This window comes from Triplophysa dalaica, chromosome 16 (genome assembly GCF_015846415.1).
Source record: "Triplophysa dalaica isolate WHDGS20190420 chromosome 16, ASM1584641v1, whole genome shotgun sequence".
Classification (NCBI taxonomy): Eukaryota; Metazoa; Chordata; class Actinopteri; order Cypriniformes; family Nemacheilidae; genus Triplophysa; species Triplophysa dalaica.
The window spans coordinates 1385989-1413695 of NC_079557.1; the positions used below are offsets into that span (position 1 = coordinate 1385989).

General features: G+C 37.4%; 1 protein-coding gene across 3 annotated transcripts; it reads right to left on the reverse strand.

The window, feature by feature from the left end:
- Positions 1-10064: 10064 nt before the first annotated feature.
- slc34a1a (solute carrier family 34 member 1a) lies at positions 10065-26535 on the reverse strand. 3 transcript variants are annotated; one of them, XM_056769651.1, is made up of 14 exons: positions 26487-26535; positions 24597-24644; positions 21525-21587; positions 21118-21246; positions 20806-20946; positions 19690-19833; positions 18639-18750; positions 17422-17617; positions 15780-15875; positions 14780-14891; positions 13952-14119; positions 13270-13386; positions 11359-11483; positions 10065-11012 (listed from the first exon to the last, which is right to left on the reverse strand). In XM_056769651.1, exons 1-14 carry the CDS (start codon positions 26518-26520, stop codon positions 10419-10421), a joined length of 2079 nt encoding a protein of 692 aa, XP_056625629.1. In that variant the 5' UTR covers positions 26521-26535; the 3' UTR covers positions 10065-10418. The 3 variants fall into 3 exon arrangements, with proteins under 3 accessions (XP_056625629.1, XP_056625632.1, XP_056625630.1); XM_056769654.1 differs by lacking the exon at positions 26487-26535 and having other exon boundaries at positions 21118-21228; positions 21525-21636; positions 24597-24638; XM_056769652.1 differs by lacking the exon at positions 26487-26535 and having other exon boundaries at positions 21525-21636; positions 24597-24638.
- Positions 26536-27707: the final 1172 nt, after the last annotated feature.

The following is a 27707-nucleotide window of genomic DNA, read 5'->3' on the forward strand; positions in this document are numbered from 1 at the left end:
GAGTGTATATATTTTTACTATACTATTTTTGAACTACTATATAGGAGATGGGGGCAAATTGAAATACATCCAGGACTAGACTGGGAAGAAAAATTGGCCCTGGCATTGCATAGGCGGGTCTGTCAACTGGAGGGGGGTTGATGGATGGTTAAGTCTGTCAACCGGGGGGGTGGCATACGTGTCTTCTGGATTCGCGTTGCCCAAGTGTCCAGTAAAACGCCAGATGGCCAGTCCGCGCCTGGATACATCTATTATTTACTCACCGTCACGTCATGTCATTACAAACATGATGTTTTTCTGAGACACACACACACACGCACGCACACAGTCCAGCACATACTGTAATTGTATCTGGTTTATGGGAAACAAATGAAGCCTGGCCTTGACCAGTGACCGGTGTGAAACAGTCTCCTGAAGATGATCAATAGCTTAAAAAGAAGAGCAGAAGCTCTTAAATGAAATCTGCATTTGATTCAGAAAAGATAAAAGATTAGAGTGAACATTCAGACAGGTTTGGAATAAATAACGACAGAAATATTTTGTTGTAGGGGAACCATTCCTTAAAATATCCACAGGCATTCTTCTCTTATCACTCTCGCTCCGTATCTGCAGGTTCATTTATAAAATATTCAACAAATACTGAAATATGGCAGTCAGGGGAATTTGGGTTGCTCCGGTCAAAATCATACAGCTTGTCTTATACTCACAAAGAGAGAGAGTGAGAGAGAGCGAGAGTTGATCCCTTGTGGAATTTACATTTTCAAGGAAATCCAGCATGAATGTTGCACGCGTCTGTATGCGTGCGTTCACTGTAAACCTTCAGAAATTTTAAGTAGAAATGTTTTGTGTTTATGGCCCTGAGCGAGAAAACTTAATCAAGTACACTGCATTTTATTTGCAACATATAAGAAGCAGATACTATACAGCTATTCAAATCAGATCATTGTATTCAACATTTATTTACAAATCTGCCTCTAAATTAGATGAGACTTAAACATAAATTCCCTTTGCTCTCTCTATTTAATCCCATCGATGCCTAGAAGAAATAATTACTTTGAGAGTTATTAATGTCGAACATCAGACTGCAAATGACATAAATGTCTGTGACGTCACTCGTAATGAATATGGATAAATGATAAAATAAATGATTCACCCAGCGGTGAGACCCTGCAATCGACTCTTAATCTGGAGCGTCGCCCCGGCTCAAGGCCAGGCTTCATTTGTTTCAGTCAAACCTGGAACAATTACAGTATGTGCTGGACTGTGTGTGTGTGTGTGTGATCATTGGAAACCACAGCAAGTGCACACAATAGTAATGATTAGCAAACCTTTTTAAGCTCATGCCAAAAGCAAAAAATGAAGGTATTGATTACAACGGACTGTTTACATGTTGTGTGTGTGCCAGATTCCAGAAAATCTGGAAGTTATTGTTCTGGACTAGGGTCCTTACACGTACTGTACTTCGGTATTACCATGTTTGGTCATGAAACAACAGTAAAACCACAGCTTTTCCACATTACTGCGATGACAATAATTCTATGAACAACCTTATGGAAACAAATATGATGACATCACTTTGATAACATCACTGTATGGCACCATACAGTAATTGTTTTGTGTCATAAACAGGTGAAAAGTAATCTGTCAGAAAAAGGTTTTAAACACTTTGGGGAGTTTGCACCAATGAGTCTTCATTCAGACTTTCTTCTCTTTCAAAATAAATATTCTGCGAAGGAAAAGTTTGCTTGTTTACAAATGTTAGCAAAGAATATCATACCACGAATGGTTATTATTTATGTAATGCATATACATAAGTGTTTCTGACACTTTTAGGCATCAATTACGCATCATTTTTTATTATTATGCCGTTTTATGTGACAGAGACAAATTATACAGAACAACAAATCACCTACAGTAACAATAACTTTTTATTCACCGACACTTGAATACAGGATCTAACACTTGATAAATCTTTTCAATGGCTCATTTGCATAAAATCATGATATAGATACAAGATCAGTATAAATGTTTCCTGATTTCTTTATTCCCAATCTTTGCATATTGTTCCTCTTTAACTACAGATATGTACTGTAAAGGTACATTATTGTTACAATTAGTTAAGCTGTTAAATCTGTTTAATTATGCGGTACATTACGGCCGTAATCTAAAGTGTTATCGACCATTTTACTAGCAAGCATCCTATAGATTTACACTGAAGTGGAACCTTAAGAGATTTCTAGAAAATAGAATTGAGAAGAGGGACGAATGACAAGCATGTGTGATTTGCATCTGTTTTATCACCGTCACATAAAAACAGCTGATGAAAACACAAGAGTTCAAAACACAAAGAAGAGAAACAACTTGAGACTCCAAGAACGATTTATTCGATCATGTTGACAACAAGCTCCAAAATCCCTTTTGAAAGGTTTATTGTCAAACCTATTTTTGATCAAAATGCAACACAGAAGTTCAAAAATAAGCCCAAACTACCCCAAAGTTGCCACTTTTATATTTTTAAAGGGTTGTGCAGTGCTGTAAATGACTCAAGATTCATCTTGAACAAGCATTCAAAAGAGCATAAATGTTCTCAATCGGTTTGTTGGCATGAGTTCTGTTTCTGTTGAGAGGCATTGGATGGGAACTTCACTGAGTCACTCCATGCAGAAGCCAAACCTCAACCAGAATTAGACAAACCAGACAAATCTCCAGAAGGGTCTCGCGGGATGGTTTTAGTAGGCCGGACCTCACTTCAAAAACAAGAAACACTAAAGGCGATTTCTGGAAGCAGATAATGAGAGTGAAGCCAGATTCTGTGAAGTGGAAAAAATCTTTGGGTTCGGGGAAAAAAACCTTGTGTTGGTACGGAGCTGAAATGTTTGCACTGTCTGGACCATTTACAGCGGCTGAATAAAAACTGTTGTGTGTGTTTAGCGATGGTGGAAATGAGGCTGAAATGACAGGGGTACACATTCATCCGTGACCCGCTGTCACGACATCCACAGACCCAGACGCACACAACAGACCTTCACATTCTGCACACGCACTTAAAACACCGAGTTACAACAAGACTGCGGATAGAATAACAGCTTAGAGACAAATGAAACCGAGAGATATAAATGACACTTACATGACGTCACATCATAATAGACTTTATATAACATAACCTATTTCAAACAATGCACATCAATTTAGATTTTTAATAAGGAGTAGTATGCTTCAGAATGTGTCCCATTGACTTTCCAATAAAAAAGTAAACCGGGCAAATTTTGAAGTGAACTACACCTTTAAGAAAGAAAAATCCCAGATGAGATCTCTGGGATATCACAATGATTTTTTTTGCTAGACATCGATGAGATTAAATGGAGAGCGAAAGGAAACTTCTAATCGCCAGTGTTAAAAAAGGTCAAATTAACACTCACAGTGTATATCCACGCTCTCAAATTGTGGATTATTTATGCAGTGTGAAAGTTAGAGGAGTAGTTCACTTGATAATGAAAATTTACTCACCCCATGTCTTCCAAGATGTTTATTTGTTTGTATCTTTAATGGAAAAGAAATGAAGGTTTTTGATGAAAACATTCCAGGATTTTTCTCCATAAAGTGGCTTTAAACAATACCAGACGATGAATAAAGGTCTTATCTAGCGAAACAATCGGTCATTAAAACAATTGAATGTATTTGCTTTATATACATAAATGCTCACCTTGCTCTGTTCTGCGATGCACGTTCATGACTTCACGTATTGTGTAATTACTTTGAATACTTGCAGGTTCAACTTGTAAACACTGACTCTGTACTTCCGCCTACGTCAAGCGCAACCTTTCAACGAAATTACGTATAAAATGAAGTCATGAACGTGCATCACAGAACAGAACAAGGCGAGCTTTTGTGTTTATAAAGCATATACAATTTTCTTTTTTTTTAAAAACAGTGATTGGTTTCTCTAGATAGGACCTTTATTTATGGTCTGGTTTAAAGTCCCATGAATCTGCACCGAAACTGTCTTTTCACCTTCAACCGTCCTCTATGGAGAAAAATTCTGCAATGTTTTCATCAAAAACCTTAATTTATTTTCCACTATAGAAACAAACACATAAACATCTTTGATGACATGAGGGTGAGTAAATGATCATGAACTTTTATTTTGAAAGTGGACTACTCCTTTAATTTGACCTTTATTACCACTGGCAGTTTTTCTGTACATGTCTCATCTGTGTCTTCTGAGATGAATAGTCATACATGAATTGTCTCTTTGAGAAGAGATGTCAACATGTGAGCTCGGATTTGTCAAATCTGCAATCAAAATGCAATATTATTGATGATCTCAATATGACCTCAAACATTTCTCATCACATTTACCCAAATCCAACATATTTCACCACTAAAATCTGAACATTGGTATCTTTTTGCTAAAGCAATGATCCACTAGATGAAGACATCATAATGATTTTCTCTCATTTGTAAAAAAGAAGACAATTAGCTTTACAGATTAGACATTTAAACAACCGAGAAAAATGAGGAAGAATTCACTGGGCTGGATGTGTGCAGAACTCCTGGAGTGAATATTAAACATGGTGGTTTATTCCCCAGGTGGAACTCGCACACATTCTCTCTCACACACGACATATGGTCTGGTGCTGGATGTATATGAGTTTCACCTTCGGTGAAATATTTTGTTCACGTTGCGATCAATACACGGCTCTGCGTCGTGTTTCTCCAGGTGATCGTTTGGACTTGCCGTATGGCAAGTTAATTTCATTCACGGTGATTCAGGTGACTGCTGGTACACGCACAAGTGTGGGGAATCACATTCATTACAGTGAGTGATGGTGTGCAGCTGGAGAAGAATGTGAAGCATTGGTTAAAACCCCAAATGTGCTTTTCTTCATATTTCTGTTATGTATTCTCAAAAACTACAACTAAAACCTGGGAAGCTAACTTGATGTCTACTCCATACATAGACAGATGAATGCACTCTTAAATAAAGGTTCTTTGATGCCATAGAAGACCCTTTGGTTCCATAAAGAACCTTTAACATCTTAAAACATAAGAAAGGGATGATTCTTTAAAGAACCTTTGACTGAATGGTTCTTTGTGGAACAAAAATGGTTCTTCTATCCACACTCTTAAAAATAGAGGTGCTTTAAGGTTCTTCACAGCGATGCCTTTGAAAGGTTTTTATGGAACCTAAAATAGTTCTTCTGTCAAAGGTTATTTAAAAAACATCTCTTTCTTACTTTTTATCACTTAAAGAACCTTTTGTGAAACAGAAAGATTCTTCAGATGTTAAAGAGGTTCTTCCATGGCATCGAAGAGCCTTTTTTTAAAGAGTGTACTTCTAAGCAATCTACCAAACTGATTTTGACCCCAAGGCCAAAAGAAGAATCATTTATGATCCATATCATTCTGAAAGCATATTAAAATGCTGTCTAGGTATCAGTGGTAATATTCCCGTGTGTGCCGGTGGTTATCTCTCAAACTCAATGTATAGAAAGATAACATCCAACATGATGGCTTATTAAACAACACTCTTCACATTTATGAACAGAAGCAGCACTCAACATCACTGAAACACTGCTGTGCTTTGTGGTGTTCATGTTGCATAATGCATCGCGCAAATAAAAACAAGGCTACATATTTTCTCTCAACAGGTTTTGAGCTCAACTGTGCATTTGCTTAATTTCCAAAGCTTTGCATTTGCAGGTGTTGAACTTTGCAGCAAAAACATTCTAAGCTTACTTTTTTTAAGAGTTTCTAAACTTTTGCCTGGTGCTTTACATGAAGAATTTGCATTGACAACATAAATCGAAATAATATGTACCTTAGCATTACTTACTGATAAAAAACATAAAGGATTTGGCTCTTAGAAACTGATGACAATCTTCCAATGCAGTCAGATGCAAAGCATGCTGGGAACTACAGATCAACAGCCAAGGTAGTCATATCTACAAAAAAATGTATGTAGTCTCAACACAAAATAAACAAGTACATTTAATTTGACCAATTTATAAAGCTTTAAGATAATAAAATTGGATTGAGTTGGAGTTACTCAATTTCTTCAATTAAAATGACTCCAAAAATTGTTACAACCAAAATTAGTATTTTTTATTCCCAGGATTTTATTTTTTTTTTTTTTTAAAACAGGAAGATAATTCTATTAGGTACATTTGAATTCTTTATTTACTTTAAATGTAATAAGGCACATAATACTTTTTTTCAGAGTATATGTATATGTACTTACTGTTAAGCTGTGAAAAGTGCTATAAAAATTGTAGTGAATATATAAACAAACAACAGTTCCTAGAAGAAACAGAGTTACCTTATTATCTCTGTGCCATTATGGTGAATGTGTTCTTATTCAGGTAGCGACGGTAAACACTTGTTTCAGATTTTATTTGTAACACCATCTCAAAAATCTAAAGCTGAAAGAACACGAGAATCAGAGGTTGATCTCTGTTTCAGTAAGTGGAGTATTAGCATTCACCGCACTCTTCCGCTGGATTACACGCTTGTGTCAGCTCGAGATAACGCTTGTATATTTCTTCAGCCATATTTTTTGGTGGATTCAGCAGGAAGTTGTTTTTCCATTATGGCTTGAGAGTTTTATCAGCAGAAATGATGCGGTGAGCAGAAAAGCTCTCAGGACTTTATCTCAGATCATTGTGTGAAAACATCATAAGATGCTCAAGACTCTTATTGGCAAGACAAAGAGCTCGTCCTTGAAAGCGTCTCTGACTGAAATGAAGGAACATGATCCACGTAATAAAGCAAGGGTTATGGCTTATTACACGGACTTGCAAAGTAAAGTCGGCTCATTTAAAGTGTGTGTCTTTATATCCATGTAATTTATATAGAGATTTACTCCAATGGAGGTAGAATACATTTATCTCCCTTCGACGTGTTCAATATCTCCCCCACCTGGAACACAAACTAGTCACTCGGACCTTAATAAAGCTCACATGTATCTGGATTCTGCTGTCATTACCCACTGAAAATATGTTTGAGTTGGATCATGTCACAGAGCCTTTAGAAAGAACTACATGGTGGAAAAGGTCAACGGTTTTCCTTTTTTGAACATCCAACAGGTTTACCAGCCGTATACAGTCAGATTGAAAGATTATATTTAACTTTGTAAAGTCCAGATTGGTAAATGATTCTGTGACACTACGTTAACAGATATAAGTACTGTCGTTTATAAACAGTGACTATTTGAATGTTTAACTACCCGCTCATGTGTTCTTCACAACTTCAACAGAGTTTAGAGAGTTTCGATTGTTTTCAGTGACGAACAATATTACGGCAGAAATACAGAACATTATTATAAGAATTATCACTTAGGGATGCAGAAAAGAGAAAAGACAAACTATTCATGTAATGCTTGTCGTTTTGGTTAGAAAGCATCGGTTAAATGGTATTTTACACCTGTCCATTTTTTTGACTGACAGATCTCACACAGCTGCTGAACTTTCACCGCTCCTAAAATCACATACACTCCTGAAAAATAGAGGAAGACACTAAAAATAAGGAATAAAAATGTTTTCTATGAGTTGGATTGGCATAAATAATATACTGTAAAATAATATTTTTTTCCTGTAAAATTACAGGATATAAGGATGTTTATATATATAGTAAATCGTTTTCCCTGTTTTTCTCCTCCTGTAATTTTACAGTTTTTGACCTTATTTAAAAAATAAACAGTAAAAATGTAATCTTGTTTAAAAAACGAAAATATTCTCGCAGCTGGGCGCCAGAAATAAACTTTAAAATATATTTTCGCTTTAAAATGACTTGACACCCCCCCAGGTTTTTAATGTTAATTTGCAGTCTTTATCTGTAATTTTAAGTTTTTTGATTGTATTCAGAAATACATTAAAAACCCGTAAAATATAGCAGGAAAATTCTGTAAAAGTAAGTTTTTTTTACAGTGATGCTGAAGTTCTAGTAGCAGATCATGACATTATGACTCATCCCTAAACACAGAAACAAGAATGATAGCTGACAAACTTCAATCTCATTTCTTATCATGCACCTCTTTGGAGTGAGAAACTGATTCTCTCCGAGTCATGTTTCTTAACAAGCTTCATGTTGTTATTCAGTCCAGACCCCATCAGAAGAATTCAGATTGCTGTCTGTGTCTCTCACATCTCACATCACTCTCTCTCTTCTATTTACTGTAGATACACACACGCACAAGCTTTACTCGACATCAACACAACACAGAAAACACACGGTTACACCAGACAGCATCTGTCTGCAATCTGCATTGTTTTTTCTAGATCTTATCCTCTGTCAGAATGGGAAAAAGTCTATTTGTGTGACTCTCTCTGAAACATCATCTAAACAGTCTTCAGTTCATTAGTGAGCTTCTGCTCCGCACGCAGGCTCTCATCCGTCAATTCAGCTCTCCAGGTGCTGTTTAAATTCCATCACTGCAAAGTTCAGAATAGAATATTAAAAGCATTATGAATATTGCACTTCAGAATGCTTCCTTTTCACCATCCCATCACTTGGAAATATGGCAAATGACAGAAGTTATTAATGAAACTTTGATATGGTATGATGAGGAAAACTCTGAAAAGATAAATAAAAGATTTTGCATAGAAACTATAGTCCTTTGTGATGGATCAAGTTTATTTATTTTTTTACAAAAGAAACACAATTGGTTTATTTTTCAGTTTTTTGCAAATATGCAGTGGCAAATGTTGTAACCTTAACAGACCACACAAATTTGATATTTTCACATATCTGGTCTCGTATTGGAATTTAACATGAAAACGTTGATGCAATAATAAAGGCTGCTTCTTTTTTTTAATATGTTTAATTAAGAACCCAAGGCTGGCTGAGAGCCTCGAGTTATGGTGTTTGTGCCATACAGACGCCGTATGTGGACGCACACACTCTTTCAAACTGCTGAATCAGTACAGGGCTCTTTAAAAACATTTTACAGGACAAAAAGATAATCGTTCAAAATATTTATAACCCGCCTAGATTTCACACAGATGCTGAGGGCCGGAGCTACAGCGTCACGTAAAATAAACAGAAAATATATTGCTATGAATAAAATCACATTGATTTGCTGAATAAGTGCATTTTGAGTCTGAATAAGCACCTCGTTCCGAAACACAGTGAGCTGTCATACTAATGTCTGCTTAGTGCTTACATAGGCAGATGATTTCAAATGTTCCCTATACAGCCAGCAACCCCATGCTCATTATAACAACAAGGATTAAAAAAATAATCACGTCAAAAGTATTGGCAGAAAATGACTAGTACATTTTCCTTAATTTTACGGACATTTCTGATAATGCTAAAATGTAATTTAATGCAGTGCAAAATGTAAAATACAGGTAAAATAACTGTGATATTCATATTAATACAGTACATTACTTTTTTGCTATCAACTAATGCAAAGCACACAAGAGACACAATTCATTACAGTTTAGCACATGCTAACCTAAAGATGTTTTGCACTAATAAGCATACAAATATATACTGTACCAAAAACCGGCAAGGGAACCCATTTGAAATTAGACTTAAAACTTAATTTGAACTTTTACTGACTATCAGAAATAAATTTTAGGCTAATGTTTAGAGCTAAAAGATAGAAGATATTTTACTCTGTAAAAGATTCTGTCTTAAATAGTTAAGTTAAATAAGATAATATACAAGTTAATTGAACTTAAATTATATTCAAGTGACTTCAAATATCTAGTTGTATTTTACAACTTGATTTTTAAGTCAGTTCAATAAAATTTAAGTTTAATTGACTCAAAGGTAATTTTATTTAACTTATAAATGTAATGAAGCTGTTTAACTTTAGTTTTTGATTGTTTTTTTACAGTGCAGCATTTCTCTGACTTTTCTCTGACCGTTTCACTTGCTTACTGTATACATTGCACTAAATATATGTACTGTGTTTTTATGGGAAAGTACTGTAGATAACCCAGATTTCAACCCAGCACTAGGTCTAAAAGGGACGAACCCAAACGCTGAGTCAAATTTACTCACAAAATGGATAACACTGTAAAAAAATGTGATATAAAAAACATTTTCTACCAGAAATACAGTTTTTCCTGTAAAATTACATGTTTTACATTTTTATTGTAAATTAGCATTTTTCTGTAATTCTAGGTTTTTTAACATGAAAAATCTGTACATTACAATTATGTAAAATTAAAGTTCTTGACATTATACGTGCAAAATCTGCAAAAAATAATAATAGAAAAATTATGTAAAATTAAAATTTTGTTTACAGTGAATTTTTGACCCAACAATGGATTAAAACAACCCAGCATTTTGGGATGAAACATTCATCATAGGTTTAATTATTTATTAGGCATCTAGGTTTTGGAACAGAGACCGTAGTTACACTAAAGCTCATGATGGTTGAGTGTATTTTAGATAAGTCTACTATTGGTTTATAACGGTGTGCTGTTGCATCTTTCTAATCCTCGAAGTTTAAACACCCTCGGCTCAATTTCCTCAGGCATGGACAGAGCCGGGTTATCATACCCTTGTTCTGCCCTACCCTTGGAAACGGACATTTCAGGTTTGACATTTAATACGTCTGGGGTCACAACAACCGCATCCGGGTCAGACGCGCTCGCATTAAATCGACCCGTGATGCAGCACACGGCGGTCGCTCTGGTGATGAGTTTGTCGAGCGGTTTGAGCGAGTGCATCCAATGGGGCAGAAAGTCCCAGCTGCGCAGCGTTTTGGGCAGATGTGCTGGACTGTGGGATTGCATGAGGTTGATCAGGAGGATGAAGGCCGTGACCGCCGCAAACGGCGCTCCCACACCAATCATGGCCTGCCAGCCTGCCAGAGAGATGCCGAACACTAGAAAAGGCAGCAGTAGGAAACACACCAGCAGGTAGAGAACGGCAAACCAGCGGTACTTTGCGGTGCGTTCACCCAGCGCTGTTGCCATACGGATGGGCAGTCGAGTGAAGGGAACTGGATACAACAGCAGAATTCCAAAAATATTGAAGTAAAAATGACACAAGGCTATCTGTAGGAGAATTGAGAGGACAAAATCAAACTAGTTGTGCTTGCCAATGGACAACTTGCAATGACTATTCACCATTCCAATATGGCGGATGACTTATGCCGACCCAGAGAAACAAGTGCTAATGAGGTATCTATATGGGTTTAAACCCCTTAAGCCTAAATACGAGCAAAAGTGAAATTATAAATAAACAACATAACATAAAAATATATAAAATTAAAATGAATAAAAACATATAGAAATATATAAAATATATAATTGAAGACATCAATCAATTAAAAGATTGAGCTTTCTGAAATGGCTTTCTATCCATCTTTTTTGTTGTCTCTCAGTATTTTGGCATCAGTACCTGGCACGCAGCTGGAAGCTTCTCTCTGGGGCTGGCGAGTGCTGCGAGGATGGCTGTGGTGGTGGTGCCGATGTTGGAACCCAGGGTCAAAGGGTACGCCCTGTTAAGACTGATCACACCGAGACCTGCAGGGGTCATAGGTCACGTTTAGAGAATGATGCATGTGAAAATGTCATCCTTTGCTTCTGTTGTCAGTAATACAGACATCTACGAGGGGAGGCTGCTAGTATGCAAAAAAAGTATGCAAGTTGACACATGTTTGACCCCACTGAATGTTTCTAAAGCAAAACTTGTTTTTTGATCCCCAAAAATTCCTAAATTCAACAATAAAATATTTAGAGTGCAAAGTATCAACAGTTTAATGAAAAATTATTATCATTAATTGACTTAGAAAAAGCACAAAATGGATTTTAAGTAATGACAGTTTTGCACAATGTGTTTGGAATAGACAAACAAAGTCCCTGCTAGAAAAAACAAGGGACTTTCAACTGAAAGCCTTGAAGGGACAGTTCACCCATATATGAAAATTCTTTTTGGGGTAAACTGTACCTTTAAAGGCGCAACAGCATGTGGACATTCTAGCAGCATCTAGTGGTGAGGTCGTGAATTGCAACCACTCCACTCCTCCCTTGAAGCACAATGGCAACTGACACGGGACAAAGATGTCATCATGTTTTGCTTCTTTGGAGAATGAGATAACGTATTTATGAAACGCTTTCTGTGGAGCAGTTTGTCCTGTAAGGGCTACTGTAGAAACAACATTGTGAATTCCATGTATGGGGACCCGCGGTGTATGTAGATTGAAATAGCTCAATTTAAGATAATAAAAACATCTTCATTGTGTAAGGTCTTTATACACCTCTGAATACAAAGTTATGTATATTATATTGCATTTATGTCAATAGTTCCTCCCAAAAAAACGACACACTGGACCTTTAAAATTCAACATGCCCCATTGATCTGTATTTAAATGATCATTAACTCTCTTATTAAATCGCATTACTGAACCATTTCTAAAAACACTAAAATGCAGCAGATCAAACTGATCAATAATGTTCATGTTTCTACATCATAATAAATGAGTTTAATTTCATGTTGAGGTTAATGGGTTGTCTGTCCTTCATCCGCGCTGACGGCTGTTTTAATACTCTTTTTAACAATGATTAATAATGACACCAACTCTTCAATTATTACCTTAAATAAACCTTAAATAAACGATGATCTCAAAGAGGGAATTCCCATTGGCTAAAAGTAAAAAATTAGCATAATCATGTGTCACTTGATGAATTATAAACCAGGCGGGCAGGAGTACATTAATAACGAAATCATTTAAGGGAAAACACCATCATTTAATCTAAACCCACAGGGGTGACATTACGGTTAATATTTAACCAGAACTAACTGACCAAACACTGATGCCTACTGTACCTGGAGTCATCGCTCATATTTTGGCTCATTTGTGTATGAACCAGCACTAAAAAGTAAACTTTAATCTGCTGATTATCACTGTTCATTAATCGCAAAGCAAACTGTTCAATCATTAAAATCGGGTTCCCTAATTCTAACCAACAACTTTTACAGAGAGCGCAGAACCTAAAATCCCCCAAATAACCTTGCGAAGCTTATAGTTTTCAACCGCACAAAAATCTTATTTAGTTTCCGTATGCACATCTACCGTGACGGCAAAATTCCCTTGGCAGATTTTCGAAAGCTGTCTGAAATATTATTTCTGTGACATTTTAAAGAAACTTCTCTTTCATTTACTAAAAAAACAGTATTTAGGGGTCTGGGGATTATAGTTCAGCAATGTGTTTTGCCGACAGACACATTATGAATGTGTTTTTACCTTTAAATGCAGCCTAATGCTCTTCCGGCAGTCATTTTAGATAACATCGCCTGTTAGAGACTCACCTATGAGTGGCGTCATAGCCGATGTGAAAACAGAACTGCTCTGGATGATAAAGGTCATTCCTGCTCCCATTAACATCGCCAGATATCCCGACAGCCAGCCGAGAGGATAAGGAAAATCTGAAATAACGTGAACAGAGTTTTCTGTTAAGAGCACATTAGAAACAACAATGTCCGGCTGTTTACTCGAGCATTAAGATTCAGAATCTGAAACATTTACACCTGAAAAGTATTAATTCGATAATGTAAAACTGATGTTATGTAAAACTTCTGCGGGGTCTCTGGGTAAAATGTCATCTAATTGATGACACGGAGCAGGTTAACATCTTCGGATGAAAGGTCAGATTCCACAAGATGCTCTTTGGAAAGCATGCAGGAATAACACGGATCATTGGGTTCCGCAAAACCATGTGAAGTCAGTGTCAGCATGACAGCGTGCGGTTATCAAAGCAGAAGGCAAATATTAAGCCATTCAGTAATTCACACTAATTATTCATGTACATGAAACTGATGGCTTGATGCTAACACACTTCATTGTTAGTGATTTGCAGAAGAATTCTCTTTTATTTTGATAAATTCTTCAATCTTGTCTTACAATATATGGTGTGCACATCCTCGATGTTACCAGTAAAAACTACAGTAACTCTTGTTATCGCCCTGTCTGTCAATTACAAATGCTACTGACCCGTGTTGATGACCCTTTCAATGACCTTTGCAACTTGACCTTGCAGGAGGGAATGCAGGACTTTGACTATCAGCAGCAGACAGGTGCACAGGACAATTAGAGATCCGGCCAATAGAATGAGCCCAACGGTCAGATCCGAAAGCCCCGAATCCACAAACAGATGCCTGCCTGTGAAAACCAAAGACATAAGGTTTCAGAATCAAATACAACCGTCAATTACATTTATGCATTTGGAAGACGCCTTCATCCAAAGCGACTAACATTGCATTATACTTTACATTTGCAATCCCTTGGATTGAACACATGACCTTGGCGTTGCTAGCGCTATGCTCTATCCACTGAGCTACAGAACATCGTGATATCTAGCGTGGTATGGCCGATTATCATAGAAAGTCATTTTAAACTCAGTTTACAAACAAATAAACATGTACTGGTCTGGAAATACAATACTGTTTGTACATTTCATCAGATCATTTTTCAATTATAGGAAAACACTATGATAGCCGTGTCATAAAATCTCTTACTAACCTCATCTGTCCAACGTTATATGCAACATAATGAGCATTCTGTAATCATTTATATTTTTGATTTATTCTGTAATGATATACACATTGCATTTACATGGAATTTTCATGATTTACTGTATGCGCAATGTTTTACCAATATTTATATAATCCAGTGGTTGATATTGATATTACTATGAATAAACCAACAGACAGTGAAAGCATTGAATTTGTGAAGGTCTAGAACGATAAAGACTCTATCTGTGACATTCATAAATAAAACTCTTTCTCTTTAGTAGTGCAGCTACTTTAAGATCAGACTCACATTTCACTGTGTTGATCTGATTGGTGAAGTTCTGTGTGATCCAGGTGAGATTGTCTTTCCCACAATGCAATTCACCAGAGCAGTTACGGGTAACTGTCACATTCACTGAAGACTAGAGTGAGCGAGAGAGCGAGAGAGAAGAGAGAGAGCGAGAGAGAGCGAAAGATAGAGAAAGTGAGTGACAGAGCGAGTGAGAGCGCGAGAGAGAGAGAGAGAGAGAGTGAGTGAGTGAGTGAGTGAGTGAGAGAGTGAGTGAGAGAGTGAGTGAGAGAGAGAGAGAGAGAGACGAGAGAGAGAGAGAGTAAGTTAGTGAGAGAGAGATTGTGAGCGAGAGAGAGAGAGAGAGTGAGTGAGTGAGTGAGTGAGTGAGTGAGAGAGAGAGAGAGAGATGAGAGAGAGAGAGAGAGAGAGACCGAGAGAGACCGAGAGAGTGAGTGAGCGAGTAAGTTAGTGAGAGAGAGATTGTGAGCGAGAGAGAGAGAGTGTGAGAGAGTGAGAGAGAGAATGAGAGAGAGTGAGAGAGATTACTTCTTCATTCTGTAACTTAAATTTTTAATTTGCTTTTTATGTTTCCATATGTTAATATTTCTCTAGCTTTGACTTTGCACAACAAACTAGGTAAAGACAGAACAGAATATCAGTTATAGCACATATTTCTATATGAATCATGAAAGTTCTTCTATGGGTATAAACAGAAATCTTTTGGAGAATGTTGTTGTGTTTATGATGACCAACAACACATCACCTGGTAAGATGTTTTACTTTTCTGATAATGTGTAAATGTTGTATAAACCGTTAATTCTAGCAAATTCCTGAGAGAGTTTGAGTCAATCAAACTAAACATATCAAGAATACGTCCAGGTCATTCACCTTGAAACCCAAAGACAAAAAATGATGGCATAAACTGAAAATTTGTATAATCATACAAACACTTTTTATTGTGGGATGGTTCAGGTTTGCAGGTAAAAGACACTTAAGAAATAAGAAATGTGTGTCTTACCACAAACAGGCTGGATCTGCACCAGACCTTGACAAGGCTGTGATTCCGTAAGCTCTCATCGCCCAGAGCGATGCCTGTTATTATAGATTTATCCAGCTGGAAGGATGAGACGCCACAGTCAATATAAGACTTTCTGTGTCACCATAGCTATGAAATGACAAAATGCAACCAGGGACAGAATATATGCTGCATATCTCAGCAGGAACGCTGAAATATACATTAAACACACACACACTAACCTACATGAACACATACTCTACACACACACACACACACTCACTAACCTACATGAACACGTACTGTACTCACACACACACACTCACTAACCTACATGAACACATACTCTACACACACACACACACACTCACTAACCTACATGAACGCGTACTGTACACACACACACACTCACTAACCTACATGAACACGTACTGTACACACACACACACACACACACTCACTAACCTACATGAACAAGTACTGTACACACACCACACACACACACTTCACTAACCTACATGAACAAGTACTGTACTCACACACACCACTACCTACACCTACTCACTCACTACCTACATGAACACGTACTGTACACACACCACACACTCACTAACCTACATGAACACGTACTGTACACACACACACACACACACACACACTCACTAACCTAGATGAACACATACTGTACACACACACACACACACACACTCACTAACCTACATGAACAAGTACTGTGCACAAACATACACTCACTAACCTACACGTACACGTAAACACAAACACTCACACGATTTCCATCTAAATGAGAGCACACTTTTGTTTTTATTTGCTTAAGCAACTCCTCAGAGACTGCTCTTTTAGTGGATGAGATTTTCTGCAACATTTCTTAGGTGATTAAAAGAAGCACAATTATTCAGTGACATCTGAACTGAGATCTGAATCTGAAATAAAAACTAAACTGAGACTTTTGTCTGTTTGGTAATTTCTTTGATGAAGCATCATGAAAATGAATATGCAAAGGCAAATAACACAACACTGAGAATTCAATTTCTTGTCACCAGGTTTCAAATACGATCTTAGATTTACAAACCTACCGAAGTATGAGATTAAATGTCAGAGATTTAATAAACTCAACCATTTCACATTAAATGAAGAGCATGTCCATTACATTTTGATATTGACTTTTTTACCGTATACTCACAGTGCTCATTACTTTATATTTTATTAAATTGTATAATAATTACCATATTTTACTGTTTTTACATGTTGTACATGTACAGCCAACGCAATTGTCAATAAAAGTGATGATTATTCAGATTTCAAAAGAAAGATCAGAGGCAAAGTTTTACACATGGAAATGAGACATCCAGACAAACTAATGTAGTCTGCTGAGCTATGATTGAGCAACCACTGAGCAACACACAGATAAACACACAAATGCACACACGCGCACGCAAACAGTTGCACAAACACGCGCGCACGCACACACTTAAACAAGCGCGCACATACAGATGCACACACGCGGACACACACACAAATGCACAAACGCGCACACTAACAGATGCACAAACACACACAGATGCACACCCGTGCACACAAACACACTGCCACGCGCGCACACAAACAGATGCACACACACGCGCACCTGTATGATGAGTTTGGTGAGGGGTTCTGTGAGGGTCTTCAGAAGCTCAGGTGCTTCTTCTCCGCTGTGTAGTTGAAAGTTATTGACTGTGACTCGGGCCAGGTGACTCAACACACCTGACGCCACCTCCAGAGGCAGCAGCACCAGGACAGACAGCCAATTAAAACAGTCGTGGATTGTTGCCCCCGCAAACGCCCTAAACGTCAAGAGAGAACGTCAAAACCTCAGCACAAATATAAACACAAGAAAACTCGTACTGTGCACAGCTGACGTCTAATGCTCAGTCTGAGTCACATTTCTTTTGTTTGTTTTCATGTGATTTGGGTTAAAAAAAGAGGGGAAAACGTTTTAGTCTTTCAAAATCTGAATTCAGAATAAAATAACATTCACATCATCGCTGTTGTTCTTCTGAAACCCCGCATCTCTCCATATTTCGTGATTTTTAGTCACACTTTATGTTTGTCACTGGGTTATGCAAATCTCTAACCAATATGATTAATAAAAAGTGCTTGTCAACAGTATTTAATCATTTAAAAAGTAATTTGGACATACAAGGTTACAGAAGGCCAGCGATTCTTTACCACTGTGACATTTCTTAAGCAGAAAGTATAGGAGAGTGCGTGATTTTCTATTAGAGATGGTGCGACACACCCACTTTTCACCATCTAATCATTTTCCAGGGACAGAGACAGAACAGAATGTGCGTTTACTCGAAAGAAGATATTTTGAGAAATGTCTTGCTAGTTCTCTGTTCATACAATGGAAGCCAACGGTGTTCAGTGTTGTTTGATTATCACAACATTCTTCAAAATATTTTCTTGTGTGTTTTGCAGCAGAAAGAAGCTCATAAAGGTTTTAAATAATGATAGAATTATTTTTTCATTCTTGGGTGAACTATCACTGTAAGACTGTGTCTACACCGGACTCGGCGAAACGCGACACGATACAAGACAAAAGAACGCATTAGAACCCACGAGATTCTTTTAATAAATCAAACTGGATGCGACGTGCCACAATGGGTCACAATCCATTAAGGACAAGCAGTTGTCGCGTCTTGTCGGATCCCGTCGCGTCGGCCATGTGGTGTAGACACGTTTAAGAAAGTCAATTTTTAGTGTGTAGAGTTAAAGATCTAGACATTTGTGTGATGAGTACAGTCGCATGCTCAAATGATGTCTGTATGATTTTGATCTAATAGTTAAAGTGGTTATCTGTACCGTTTAAATTCATTTCTCTCTCCTGCTTGCATAAGTGCAACTATAGTGTTGGTCACAGATGTGCCGATGTTGGAGCCCATGATGATGGGGACAGCAGATTTCACTTCCAGCACTACACACACACACATAGAAATGACAATTACTTACACAAACTGAGTGATTAATGATTTACGAAATGAGAATAGGCCATTAGTTTCAATCCACCAGGTGAAAGTAATATCACACCTCAATTTAATACGTCTCATGCCTGTCACATAAATGACGCAGAACGATTTGTATCGCAAAGATGAATCCGATGAGAGGTTTGATCAAATCCCCGAGCAAACTATCTCCATCCCTCAAGTTCTGATGCTGATAAACAAACATTCTCCTCCTGACCCTTAAATCAAGTCACTTTCAATGTAAGAAACATCAATGGTTTGTTTAGCGTCCGTAATTGCCTGTAATCAAGTCTCTTACGCAGACGGAGGTGCAGCTGGAGCGCAGACGGCGGGCGCGTTTTAACAGAAGGCGCGCGGTGAACTGCATGAATAATCAGACACCCACTCCTGAAATCCATTAGATTCAATTCATTTACTCACAGAGAGCTCAAAACGTCCATTCTATACATAAAGATGCGTCTGCTACGCTGAAGGAATCTTCAGAAAATCTGAACTGGATGAGAAGACATTTAAAAGTTTGAAAGCTAAAAAAACTTTTTCTGTCTCCCTTAGATTTTCAGAAGAGATCTCAACAATATCTCAAAGTGAGCTCAGATTTGTCTAATCGAACGTCAACGTTTCTCATCAAATTGACCCAAATACAGATTATTTTACTTTTGCGATATACATTCATTTAACACAAACAATTAGGTGGAAAACATAATATACACTCTTAAAAATAAAGGTGCTAGAAGGTTCTTCACGGCGATGCCAATGCCGACACAGATCTCAAAGGTACTTTATGGAAACCTAAGGTTTTTCATTGGCATCGAAGAACCTTCTGAAGCAACTTTTTTTAAGAGAGTTTAAGGCTAAAAAGTGAGATTCTGTATTTGAGACGGGACTCTTACATCCAGATGAGACCAAGCTGACCACTATAGATGTGGATGTGCTGGAGCTCTGGACCAGAACCGTCACCAGAATCCCCACCATGAGTCCTGCCACCGGGTTAGAGAGGATGACATTATCCTGGAAAATATCTCCTGCCACTTTACCTGAGAAACACACCAGAACGATGAAGACTCATGTTTCAAACTTGGTGTACATTTTGACTTTAAATTCACAGTGAAATTAAAAATTAAATGTTTATATTGATGAAATAAAATGAAATATTGCAGCGTTTGAAGTAAAAAGCTTATCAATGTGGGTCAGTTTCTTTTAAAAAATGATTGTACCCTCATAATCTTCCATTCAAAAAAAAAAATGCACTTCTGCCCTGAAATTACAAATGATGTATAATAGACGGCTTGGGCGGAGCATCTGTTAACTCCTCCCCTTCAACTGTCAGTCTTCTGCCAGTTTCATATAGCTGTTTATTCACATCCAATCAATTTGCAGTGAAAAACGCAAGCCACGCCCACTAATATTCTCATTTGAAATTAACTCGGAAATGTGTCAGATTATGGAAGTAAAAACGATTGCAACTTCCTGTTCAGGGGGACTTTAAGTGTGCGTCAATTTTTTGTTGAAGTCCTAGCACTAAAAAACATGGAAGAACCATTTTTGATCCTGAAGAACCTTTCAGTTTCTTTCTATTCTTTAAGTGGTCTGATCAAACATTTTTCACTACAACAAACACTTTATGAAACAGAAATGTTCTGTGGACGTTGAAGGTCCTTTATTGAAACGCACAACCTGACAAAGAAGCTTCAGGAGACTTTATTTTTAAGAGTACACTCGTAATCACAGGGGAACCACTTTAAGTGCTACATAGAACCATATCTTGGTTCTCCAGAGGTTCTTCAGCGGTTCTTTGGGATGACTGAAGTGCAACGCTTCCGAACCTGATAAGCCCCTGTGTGGATCTTCAGTGGTTCTACAGAGCACCTCAGTCATCCCAAAGAACACCTGAAGAACTTTAGAAGCAACAAAATATGGTTCTAAAAAGCACTTGAAGTCAAGCCAAGAATCACTTTTATTGCTATATAGCATTTTTTTCTTTTAAGTGTATAAGGAAGAAAGTTTACCCCCAGCCAGCTGAAAGGCAGAACTCAGGACATCCAGAGAACACACAAAGCCGTAGAGAAGCAGAAGAAGAACAGGAATCTTCAGTATGTTCATAAGCGGAGACATTTCTCCTGGCCGGTCCTCGCTGCTCTCTGTGTTCACTGTCAGATGAGAACAAATCTCTTTCTATCTCATAGATACTGGATACATCATCACAGACACAGAATGTTCCAGTGTTTATTAACAATGTTTTTCGTTAGAATGAAGCATTTCAGAGGTATGAAAGATCCTGAACTATTCAGAGGAAGAACATTTGATGGGAGAAGTCTCACCTGCCTCGCAGTGTTTGGATGATGGACAGTCGGCACCGGTGAAGTTCTGCTCACAGTAGCTGTTGACCACGTCGAGAGCCGCGCTGCCTTTTTTGAGGTTGTGATCCCCAACTAGTTCAGAATGAAGGGCTTGAGAAAGTATTAAAATACTGTTTGAGCATCATCGCATTAAATAACAAAAGATCCAAGTGAGCAGCATCGGTAACCATTAGACTTTCGAAAATCCACGAAGGCCAACCTGAATTTTGAAACCGACAGCAACAAACTTTATTTTGTAAAACATGTGGCTTGATTTCAGTGTTTCTTCAATAATACATGTATTATTCAATAACAAAATGACATTTACACATTTGAAGTATGACCTGTTCTTATTGTAGGTTTTGAAAGCAATGCGTTTCTGATCTTACCATTAAAACTGAGAGTTTGTTCAGTCGTGGTGATTCTGATGAGTCGAGAAGACATGATGATGTCTGGGTAGAGATCAAACCATGTGTCAAACTGAGCTCAGATTTGTCAAGTCTGCAATCAAAAGTCAATATGATTGAAGATCTCAACGTGAACTCAAACGTTTCTTATCAAATGTACACAAATCCAGATTTCACCTACAGTCTCAACAATTTTCAACAATTAAACTCATTTGATTCAATTTTAGAAGAAACATGTGAGACTAAGTGAATGAAAACAACTGAGAATTCCATCAAATCTCTTGAACTACAAAAGAGCGACATGTGTTTAAAGTAAGAAACCACGAGAATACTCATTTCCAGATGAACCATTTTGTTCAACAAATGACTTCCTGTCATTACAGATCCATTACCGTTAACGTCCTTCATTTCTTACTCAATTTTGATCATTCAGATAACTGAAAGCCTTCAAGACAATAAAGATGTCAACACTTATTTGTCCATCACGATCACAAACGTCACATCAGATGCCATTCAAATGTGATTTATTTAAGAGCAGGTAAATGTGTTTTATATGACGGTAACCCTCGAGCATCCGTCTGTCAGCGACACGCTCTCACAGGACGATGTACTAATGTGTTTCTAAGAGTAGAAGCTCTTGAATGTCAGAGCAATTAAAGGGAATGATGGATAATGTACTTGTTCTACAGCGTCTGTCGAGGACACAACGCACTCCACGTGACACAGATGCACATTAGACATCACCCTTAAACACAGATACACACATTCTCACATACAGGTGACACATGTTGAAAGTAAAAGGTGACTAGAGGTTGTTGAAAAAGTGAACTGATGACAAGGAATTTTCCTTTGTAAGCAACGATAGCTGTCACAACAGTGTTACATTTTATCACCTCGCTTTACACAAAGAGTAACCTTCAACAACGGATTTAAAATGCATAAATATTCCCAGTCGATTTACTTAACTACCCTAACAAAACATGAAGTATACCTCCAGTTAATTCTGAAAAAGAATGTGTATTTATAAGTATGTTTCTTATGTCTGTAAACTGGCACACTTTTTAATTTGGGACGCAACGTTCATGTTGTTGACTCTGAAACTGTCTACAAGCTTAACTTCTGCTAGACCACACTAGTGCTTTAAAAGGTTCTTCGATGCCAGAGAAGAGGTTCCATAAAGAACCTTTAACATCTGAGGAACCTTTCTGTTTCACAAAGGCAACAAAAGGTTTACTTAGATGATAAAAAAGGTAAAATAGAGATGATGCTTTAAAGAAAAAAAAGGTTCTTTGTGGAACCAAAATGGGTCTTCAATGGCAATCGTTCTCGAACTGGGGGCCGCAAAATGAATCAAGGGGGGGCACAGATTTTGTGGCATTTCATGAAAGATAGAAAATGTAATAAATATAAATAAAATTAGCCAATCAACCAAGTATTGATGTCTGGGCGTTGTATACCTGAATATGTATTTGGTTTAATTAAAATTCTAAGTTTGATATATTTATTCTTTATTATGAGGGCCGTAAAAGGATGCACGGTAAACAAAGTGGGCCTTGCAACGAAAAAGTTTGAGAACCACTGTTCGATGGCATCACTGTGAAAAACCTTAAGCATCTTCATTTTAAGAGTGCAATGCAAATCTATACCTGTTGAGTAGTTTTCATTTAATTTGAATGTAAATTATACATCAATTAACTGTTATATTATAACTAAACACAGAGGGAAAGTTACCTTCAGGTGTATTTAAAAAGTAGACTGAAAGCATGCTTTAAGTTTTAGTTTAAAAGACGTAAACTAATAAAGCACATGACTAACGTTATTTTTTCTTTAGTAAATGAATCTGCAGAAAAGTCCGTCCAACCATTTTGTGTTAAATCGTTTGTTCTCACTGTTCAGTTTTTGAATCTTAAAGTTTCCACAGACCTTTCAAGCTAAAAAAAAACTCAGAGTTGAAGATCTGAATTTGCAGCAAACCTTCTGTCAAAACACGCTCCAGTTCAGAATTATGTGACATTAAGTGAGGAATCTTTTGGACTTCAATACTTCTATTCTAGACGAACTCATATGTAGTCAACTATAGTTAAAGGGGTTCAGAAGATCACCCAAAGATAAAGCCGTTCATCATTTACTCTCCGTCATGTCAGACCAAAAAGTGAAACGTTGCGGATTTTTCTGCATGTGGAACATCACTGAGAATCACTTTACGTGTTTACTGAATGAGTTCTGCATTGTGCTCACATCGACCGGCATTAAAACATCCCTCTTATCAGAAGAGAACAGCAAAGCCTCATGCACGTACTCCATCCCTTCATCACTGTGAACATCTGACCGGCTCTCCACATGAGGCCTCGAGAGTCAAAGGTTTTGATAAAGCATCACATCAGTCACAACACTGATCTCAAACCAGCAATGAAAGCTTCCCTAGAATACAGCGAGCACTGAATGCGTTCATATAAACTTTAACCACAGTTAACATGCATGTATGTCTCCGCATCTCATAAACCACAAAGAATCTTCAAACAAACCATGCTTGACCTTTTCTCAGAAAACAAAACTTCTGGGATTAGATTTTTTTTAAGTTTTGTTCATTGGATCTCAACCTTTTTGACTTCAAGGCCCCAGAGTCACAATTTCAACAACAAATATTCCAGAGCTTGTTTTTAAAAATAACCAAACATAGAAGTATTATCTTGATTTCTACCCGTTTTGCTCATTTTGTCCATTGATTTGATTTGACATACAGCCTGATCTTCAGTCTTATTGAGTGAACACATCACATATTTATGAGGACTAACATTTGATAGCTTTGAATGTTTTTGTTTTGAACCATGAGAATAATATTATAAAAATGTATAAACATATATATATATATATTCTGGTTTAATATTGTAAAACATTTGTCCTATTATGAGAAGTCTTTTTAGTGTGACACCCCTGCTTTTATGAATCTTAAATGTTTAAAGGAAGACTTGATTAGTCTGAATTATAGACACATGGTTTGCAGCACTGGGAATATTGATAAATCGATGTAAAGGTCATGTGAAAGCATCTTACCCGTGTTTCTGTCTGGATGTGATGTCATTCGCAGCGGTCGATGGGGTTCTGAAGTGACAGGAACATTGTTAAGGAGGTTTATATGGGAATGATCTTCTCGAACTCATTAACCAGCACCACATCAGAGATCATTGACAGTCAAAAACATCAAAGGACCAAACTGTGAATCACTGGTGCGCACAAACTGACAGGGATGCAAATATTTACACTTTCACATCAAAAGCAAAGCCAATATTCTAAAAGATCTTTAATAAACCTAATATGACATTTTCTGTTTCAATAACCATCATAGGCATTCCTGTTTTACAGCAAAACATGACACCTTGTGGTGAGAAGTTGAAATTTGCATTTGTGTATTCTACACACGCACACACACCCAGTCTCACGGCAGTTCGTGGCATTGACACGGAATTTGGAATCTATTAATCGTGTTCATGGACACGAATATCCCAATTTTTTCGTGTCAGCGAGCACGACCTTTTTAAATGTCATTCAGCACGACTTTCTTTTCGTGTCACTCACCACGAGTTTCAATACAGAGACTGCGTGTGTATTTATATGTTTATAACCTGGTATCAAAACAAGTCGTACATATTTTAGGATGTGGCCAACCAACCCCTTACTTCACACCAAACCCTAAAATCACAACCTCAAAGACAAATGTTGCTAAAAACGCGAGTTTCGCGAGGTGGCAAAACAACGATAAATGGCTCCCCTAACCACGCCCCTGAACCTGACGTCACAAGGGGAAAAGTCAAAACATAAAAATGAGATCGTAGGAAATAGGAATTCACACGAATGAGTCACTTTGTAAAATAGGTATGAATTCAAATCAAGTTACGTATATATATATATATTTATACACATAAAGGTACGTGTTTAAGACTACATTAGATTGAAAGTCGTGCTGGGTATCACGAAAAAAGGGGGAAATTCGTGTCTGTAAACACGAATAAATAGATTACAGTTTGTGACAATGTCACGAATTCCCGTGATACACACACTTTAATATCTTCCAGCTTGCATTAATGAAAATGTTCAGATTTTTTGTTTGTTTGTGTTGAATAACAACATAACATTTCCATAAAATTTTGGCAAGTAAACTAAATGTGTACATCAAAGTGCTTGTCTGTTAATATTGTGTTTAGTTTTTTTACATTTTGTCGTAATACTGCTTTAAGAAGTTCTTTCTTTCACTTTAGCGTCTTTTTTATTTTACATTTAGTCGAAGATTTAATTTAAAAGTTGTATTAATTTACATGAAGAAAATGCAATTAAACCTTGAATGTAGGCCTACTCAACAACTCTATAAGAATATCTTGAAAATTGTTAAGCACATTGCACATAAAATCCGAAATTTGAATTCAAAATTTCCACACATTAATAAAAAAAATACGACCTCACGTTGTGTCAATCACATTTGCATACTGTTTACTCAACACATATCAAACACGCCTGAACCATCTCAGGATTACTCAAACCGCTCCAGGATTATTACTCTTCGTGTTCTCTTCTTCTTTGAGGATTCTCCTCCGTTTGACCATCTGCCAGGTGAAACCTAAGTCTAATGATTAAGGAAAATAAGTGCACACCTCGGTGTTAATAATTGTTGAGTGTGTGCCGTGTCAGCAGTGACGAATGGCCCAATGCACCCGATCACCTTTTAATTTAGTGTCAAATTTTAATCCGACTGCAGCTGGACAACAGTTTAAATAAGGTCACTGTGTGACACAAACACATTCTTGTATTGTGATATGAATAAGCAGTATTCACAGCTCATTTTACCGTCACGTTATGTGTGGTTTCATAGAGTTGGCCCAGTAACAGCGAGTTCTTGAACGGGGATGGATTACTGAACAACAGAAGAGAATCATGGGGAAACTCTCAAACCTGTGTGTGTCACCCCTGCTGCTCTCATTTCCATTTGAAGAATCTCTCAACGGTTATAAATGAACAGCTGAGGATTATTTAAACATCATCTTGGTTCTTTACAGTCCTCTGTGCTTTCGAAACATGCAAGAAACATACTTTGTGATTCGCTGGAAAAATAGAAACACACACACACTTTCATAGTGAAAGCAGAATGTTTATAAACAGAATGTCATGTACAGTTACTTCAGCAGACAGAAACAACAACACTTTTCTCATGTACAACATCTGCAACACACAGTTGTGTTTGCACGCTCACAGATTTATCATTCTGAATGTGTGTGTGTGTGTTTAACTATGCTGATATAGTCTTCGCTAACACAGAAGAATACAGGTGTTAAGTGTCCCATACTAACCTTATGTGTCAAGTGTTTGTGTGCGCACGTGCGTGTTTGTATGAGTGTGCGTGTGTGCGTGTTAAACAGAAAAATAAACAGCATCACTTCAGTTCTTCTGTAGAAGATGCTGGAGTCACATTCTCCTCTGGTCCCTCCTGGTGAAAACACACACATACCACCATGAAAACCTCTGTTTTTTCCCAACCGAGATGGCAACTAAAGCCAAGAGTTTTTTTCTTTCTTTTCCAGAGTTTGAGAGAACGATCCATGCATTTGAGTCATAATTATTGTAATTGTCTTTATATTGGATTAAGTCAATCTAATATAAATCGACTCCGGATGGTTCAAAGTGCAACGACCAGACTTTTGACTGGCACCCGGAAGTTTGATCATATCACCCCTGCTTTGTGTTCTTTGGGAGCCGGTCCGTGCCAGAATTGATTTTAAAATGTTATTCTTGGTTTTAAAGCTCTGACTGAATCAGCTCCTAAACATCTTCGTGAACTCTTAAAGGTGTCATGAATTAAGAAATACAGTTTAAACAGAGCTTTTGCTATATAAGAGGAAATCATTCAAAATCATTCAAGCAAACAGAACTGCAAACGCCCTTGTTACTGAGATTACATCTGTTATTGACACCACGCCAGGTTCTGGAATGCACCCATCTATGATGTCATTGATAGGATTGAATATCAATGACTACTTCTCTAGCCCCGCCCACTGAGTCGTGCATGACGATTCTGAAATAACACAAGTGGCGCTGAACCAGATAGAGTGAGCAAGAAATAAACATGCAGTTAAAGCTCGCAAAATATTGTGCAGTCAGTGCCTGGTTTTGGAAGAA

Bases quoted from the DNA above. Each gene is read 5' to 3' on its own strand.
- slc34a1a (XM_056769651.1), bottom strand. From the start codon at position 26,520: ATGGAAATGAGAGCAGCAGGGGTGACACACACAG. The intron at 14,120-14,779 runs GTGAGTCTGATC...TGGTTTTCACAG, and splicing joins TCAGATCAACACAGTGAAAT to GCAGGCATCTGTTTGTGGAT. The intron at 11,484-13,269 runs GTGAGTCTCTAA...TGACCCCTGCAG, and splicing joins GGCTATGACGCCACTCATAG to GTCTCGGTGTGATCAGTCTT.